The sequence below is a fragment of the Musa acuminata genome, chromosome BXJ2-6 (assembly GCF_036884655.1).
Source record: "Musa acuminata AAA Group cultivar baxijiao chromosome BXJ2-6, Cavendish_Baxijiao_AAA, whole genome shotgun sequence".
Lineage (NCBI taxonomy): Eukaryota > Viridiplantae > Streptophyta > Magnoliopsida > Zingiberales > Musaceae > Musa > Musa acuminata.
Window position 1 is genome coordinate 37,986,621 of NC_088343.1, and position 6,099 is coordinate 37,992,719.

Here is a 6,099-nt window from a genome sequence, read left to right on the forward strand (position 1 = left end):
CACGTATATCTGGTGTTCTGGTGTTTTGTTTGTTCTTGTCGCTTTTATTCTTTCCGCTTTATTATCTTTGTTGTGTTGCCAAAATTACCCTTTGGTAAATATCCTGGGGTTAGCTCTAACACTTTGTTGAGTCAAATCTCCATATCAACTCTAAGTGTACCTTCTTTTTGTATTGTCTTAGATCACTCTCTCACTTAATCTCGTAATGCATTCCCTAATACATTATCTCAAGTGAGATCATACAATAACTTCTTATTGCTCGCTTGGTCCGTTGAGCGTTGTGAAGTTATTTTGAGGTACTCCTCCTCAACATATATGGTTCGTTGCACATGATTCTCCCTCTAGAGAGTCGGGATTTATCCTTCCTGAATATCTATCCCGTTGGAGTAACTTCTCTCTTCGTTTCATTCTCTTTGAAAGTTTTGAAGACCACCATCCCCTTGGACTACTCCGTCTTGCTGAACAAACTGTGCATTGTTTTGCCTCCCACAAACGCATTTACTATATTGTGACTCCACGTCAATATAGTCCCCGCTGCATCTCTCAAGACTTAGCAACATGTTGAACTCACTACACACTTCAGTCTATTATGGAAGTATCTTCTAATGCTGAAGATAAAGTTTCAATGCTCCATGACATCGAGTTTCGATCGCATTGGAATGGCCATGAACACTCCATCGTTTGCATACATGCCTTTGCATGAATACTAAATTCTTCGAGTTAGTAATTCCCCTCACCTCTGTAAGCTTTGCATAACTCTTTCGATTGCTGAACAATATATTCTATCTTACATGGTCTCATCTTTTATTAAGTGTCTCGCTTGTCTTGAGCACCATCAAGTGTGGTTGCCAACGTTGAGCTATAGCTCAAACTCAGCAATCACAACCTTTATATACTACGCATTCTTTCTAGCTTACTTATCCTCATGGTGCCTCTTGCGCGAAGGGTTGGTCATTCCTCTGAATGTCAATCTCAGATGCCCGCCCCTCTAACCAACTTCTTTTTCCTACATCTCTATGCCCGTTTTCCCCCAAACGGTCGCGCGTGCTGGCTGCCCTTAATGCAACCTCGCTAGGTCCCCCACGTTTCCATGCCATATATTTCTATGAGTGCTTATCCTGCTCTGATACCATCTGTCACGGACTTAACTGGTTTTGCTTAAGTCGTGTCACACTCTTGGTATCCGTCCACAAAAGTCAACCTCCCTGAAACCTCCTATGGTTTTTTAGGACTTACAAAAGAGAAAACGAGTTAGAGAAATTACCTCACTCGGGATCCATAAGCAAACATTTCAGAAAAAATTTCATAATCAATACAAATTACAAATAGACTTCATAAGTTCTGAATGATCACACAACAAATGATCTAAAATGGTTTATAGACCGAAATCTCCCAGAGTATCCGTATGACATAATCTTTATTTACAAGCTTAAAATGACCACAAAACCCAACTAAATTGGGATTGTTAAGCATTTGATCATCCCTCTATATGCTGTGTAAAGCATGAATAAATCAAAAGATACGGACACACAAGGTAAAGCCCGTCAAAGCCACAAATTAAACAAGCTTTCCTCCATTCTTGCTGCTTCTTCGCTAAGCATCTCATCTCCTCTTCCTGTAGCTGCACACTCCATTTTACCTTCGATTCATTGACATGGTCTCACAAACGATACATGTTCTTATCAGCGTTACAACATCATCGTTTTCCCAACACTGTTGGATCAACGGAAGAAACTTGGTCTCGTGGTCATCCACTGCTTTACCTTGCTCCTTCTGCTTATGGACACCCCGATGTAAGTGCCCCCTATATGTTTGTTTAAATGTTCATGGAGGGTTTTTGCTATTTAACTTGAGCTTTGGAAGTTTGCAAGACACGTAGTACATTGTTTAGCTAACAACAAATAGACATATAGATTCCACCATCAATTATCAAGGATAAGATACATTTTAGTCACATGAACACAACATACATAGCTGTAGCAGTCTGATGAGTTGGTCATACCAGATTTTGGATGACTCGGACGAAAACAATTGAGGAATCAATTCCAACAAAATCATAAGTTGCTGGGCGAATCCAAAATACTGGAAATCCTTAAGCCCAGTCTTAATCGGTGATAGCTTTGATGTCTTGGTGTGGTGAGAGTGAAAGATATTGGAAGGTGAACAGCTGACTCGTAAAACCAATAGGCCTGCTTGGTATGCTTAAGACTGTGAATCAAATGTGGGTGGCATGATCAGAATTGTCAAAAAGTCAACATGGGAGAAATCTTGATCATGGCTACCAACTTTGTATGTGAGTCCTGTTAAGGTCAAATACTAAATTCTGGTCAATCCAAGACCAGATTGTTAAGAGCTGTGTTGATGGCCTCCCTGTGATACTAATGAGAAGAATGTCCACCGGTGAAGCTTGAATCCACCCAGAGACAGTCTGGCTATGTCGTGTTCTTAGATCTCTAGCAGACTTAATAATGTTCCTTTTTGTTGGCAGGTCATATGCCAGCTATAACTAGTTTTAATAACTTTCAGATTCAAACTGTTGGTTTTATTTACTCATTGTAATGTATAATATATGACCAATTGCAAGTTCTTTGATGGATGAACTAAAGTATCTGCTTCAGACTAATAAGAGCTGATCATAAAGAACCCATGCTAGATGATGTGATCTCTGGTTCTGTGACAGCCATCTGTTCCATGTTTGAGGAGTTGGAAGTGATGCCATCAAGCTCGTGGTTGTCATCTATTCATTGCCTACCTTTTTTTCTCCTGCTAATAGATAGAGTTGCTCATATCACAATTTATATCAAGAAAGCATGTTAATTCTCCAGAAAGCATGTTAATTCAAGCCACAACTTATATCACAATTGATTGAGTTGCTCAACCACTTTTTGGATCAGTCTGAGCCATGAAATGCATTGAGATATCCTATTATTTTCTCTGTTTTCACAGTACTAGGAGAAGGAAAAAAGATGGAAATGGAAGATACTTCCTACTAATATGAGCAGTGTAACTCTTTTTTTTCTGGGTAAGAATAACTCGGAAACAACTTGGAGTAGGATGGACTCTGCTACACGCAATCCTCGTCGTCTCTGTAGTCAGTGAGGCTTGGAGTGTTCTTAACTGATAAGCTCACCCACTCCACCCACTACTTGCCTACTTTTAACTGCTAGTTTATGTTCATATGGATAATCTTTTCCCGGTCTTCCACGCTTACAGATCCAGAGACACCACATGCTTCTCGGTCCCGCCACCAACTACTATTCCACTCTAAAGAACTCATCCATGGCACCTCAATCTTCCTCTTGGAGAGCTTCGGGAGCACGCCAAGGCAGCCCCACAACATAATTCTCTCGTTTCTCCTCTTAGCTCTCACTGCTTCTGTTCTCCTTAGCTCCCCTCGTCATCATCATCTTCTTCTTCTTCTTCTTCTTCTTCTCTGGCAATGGGGCACGATTCGCTTGTCCTGATCATTGCTCTGGGGCTTGTAATTGGGACCGTAGGCGCGCAGTCGGATGGCTGCGGTTCGGAACTGCCCATTGCTCTCAGCAGCAACTTCTCGGGGCTCTCCTGCAAGACTGTCTGGAATAATTTTGTCCTCAGGGTAAGCATCGCCGGAGTTCTAAATCTTTTCAGCTTTTTCCTTGCGGAATTGGATTAGTTTTTCCTTTTCTTTTTTTTTTTTGAGATAGAGGAAAATATTCTATGATGCATCTGCAGTCAACCAAATTTTGATGTCGAGATCTAGTTATGTCCTGATGAAATCTTGATTTCAGAGAGTATCGGTAACATAAAAAGGAAATCTTGATGCTTTTTAAGATTTGCTCATCAGGATCTCTTTCTATGATAAGAGAATCTCAAGCGATTGGAAATATTTGCTGCTTTATTAGTGTAAATTATTCCCAAGTAATTCATGCTCTAAACCCTTAGTTCTTATCATCATGCTTCCATTTTCTCATTCAGTTTGATTCTTTTCATAGAGCAAGAGCTCCCCGACTCAATTCTGTACTCTCGGGACATGTAAAACTAGAGCATGCACAAAGTTCTCATTTGAAACAATGTTGATTGTTGCAGTACTCTCAAGACCAAGACAATGTTCTGAGCATTGTATTGTCTACCGTATACACCACTGGCTGGGTAGGCATAGGATTCTCCAAAGATGGAATGATGGTTGGCTCCAGTGCTGTAGTAGGTTGGATGGGCAAAACCGGTCAACGACATATCGAAAGGTTCTATCTTGGTGGTCAGTCTAGCTCAGCTGTCCAGGTTGACAAGGGAGAGTTGCAATTCTCTACTGCTGCTGCTGCTGCTGGACCTTCAGTTCTTGTTGAGAATGCAAAAATCTATCTGGCATTTCGACTGAAGTTTTCTGCTCCGGTCACTCAGCAGCAACTCATATTCGCTATTGGATCTGCAACCCCAGTCAACAATGTCCTGCAAATCCATGATGACAAGACATCTATCCTGTTTGATTTTTCATCAGGTTTTTGTTGATACTTTTTCATGCTCTGTTGTTCTCCATATATCATGAGTTCAGTTTGCCAGATGTAGAATTTACATGCATGCATTCACCAGTAAAGTACAAGCTGTATTCCATCATTAGATACAATGCAGATACTGATTGTAGACAAACGGCAACTTAGATATTGAGCTTACGATGTTCTGTGTACTTTTGCAGGTACTTCATCAGCTTCTTCTTCCTATCCTACCCAGCTGAAGAGGACCCATGGAGCACTAGCAATATTTGGGTGGGGTGTTCTGCTACCGATAGGGACAATCGTCGCAAGATACTGCAAGCAATGGGATCCTCTATGGTTCTATCTGCACACAGTCATCCAGTTCATTGGATTTATCATTGGTCTTGCAGCAGTGGTGACTGGAAAATCACTGTATGACAAGCTGCATGCTAGTGTCCACACTCACAGAGGCCTTGGCATTTTTGTACTGGTGCTTGGTATTCTTCAGGTAATCTATCCAAATTCACAGTAATGTTCATATATGTCATCTGAGAGAGAGAGAGAGAGCTTTCCATTGTCCTTCTAACATCATCTAACGCGCAGGTGTTAGCCTTCTTTCTACGACCCGACAAGGATTCCAAGTACAGGAGGTACTGGAACTGGTATCATCAGTGGGTTGGAAGACTCGCTCTGTTCTTCGCAGCAGTCAACATAATTGTCGGGATTCGAGTTGGAGGTGCAGGGAGTTCTTGGAAGGTTGGCTATGGTTTCAATCTTGCCCTCCTGATGACAGTGTCAATCATCTTGGAAGTCTTGCTGTGGACAAGATGGTCGAAGAGAAACAATACTCCGGTCTTCTAAGTGCAGCAACCAGATGATCCCTCGTATTGTCGTCGTTGTAATTTGATGATGGTTGTTCTTGTTTGTCACATACTTTTGCTGGAGAATCTAGAGATCAGTACCCATCAGCTGTCTCAGGAAAACATTGAGTTGCCATATCCAATGCAGGAAACATGTTGTTTCGATTATTAGAATAGGTTCAATGTGCTCGGACATGTCACACAAGCCTATTTTGATGACTACAACAAAACAATGGAAGCCAAACAGGATCACTCTTATGTAAACTAGAGATTGATAACATGCTTTCATCACATCTCAGAAAAGAAAAAGAAAGAAACTTTCTTTTGTCATGATCATTATTGGATAATAGCAGAATCATCATAGTTTTACTATTGGTTTCTATTAATATATCTAAAACAAGTTCCCTACAAACCAATTATCCATTAATTTATTGAACTTAAATTATTTATATAAAAATATTTAAGTTAAATTCTAGTCTTATGATCTTCTCCTCCATTCACAAATAATCTTTTCCTACACAATCGATAATATAAATTTAGAATTCAAACTTATAAATATCTATACTCATCAAATCCTTAGACTATCCGAGCCCATCAGAAGTAGTCTTTGCTTGCATTTGGGCCTTCACAATGCCCACCACTGTACTGTCACCATTATGAGTGCTAATGGGTAGCTCCAAAGTGTCATCAGGGTGATGTGATGTTGTCGAGACACGTCGACACCTCTCCTTTTCTACAGAAAGGAAGGAATTGGGGGGTCCACAGCTGTCATGTTCTATCAGTCTTAC

The 6,099-nt window shown here is 40.6% G+C and overlaps 1 protein-coding gene across 1 annotated transcript; it reads left to right on the forward strand.

The window, feature by feature from the left end:
* Positions 1-3,181: 3,181 nt before the first annotated feature.
* On the forward strand, positions 3,182-5,479 carry LOC135615459 (cytochrome b561 and DOMON domain-containing protein At3g61750-like). Its single transcript, XM_065113972.1, has 4 exons — positions 3,182-3,598; positions 4,069-4,477; positions 4,673-4,959; positions 5,055-5,479. Exons 1-4 carry the CDS (start codon positions 3,440-3,442, stop codon positions 5,310-5,312), a joined length of 1,113 nt encoding a protein of 370 aa, XP_064970044.1. The 5' UTR covers positions 3,182-3,439; the 3' UTR covers positions 5,313-5,479.
* The last annotated feature ends 620 nt before the right edge of the window (positions 5,480-6,099 follow it).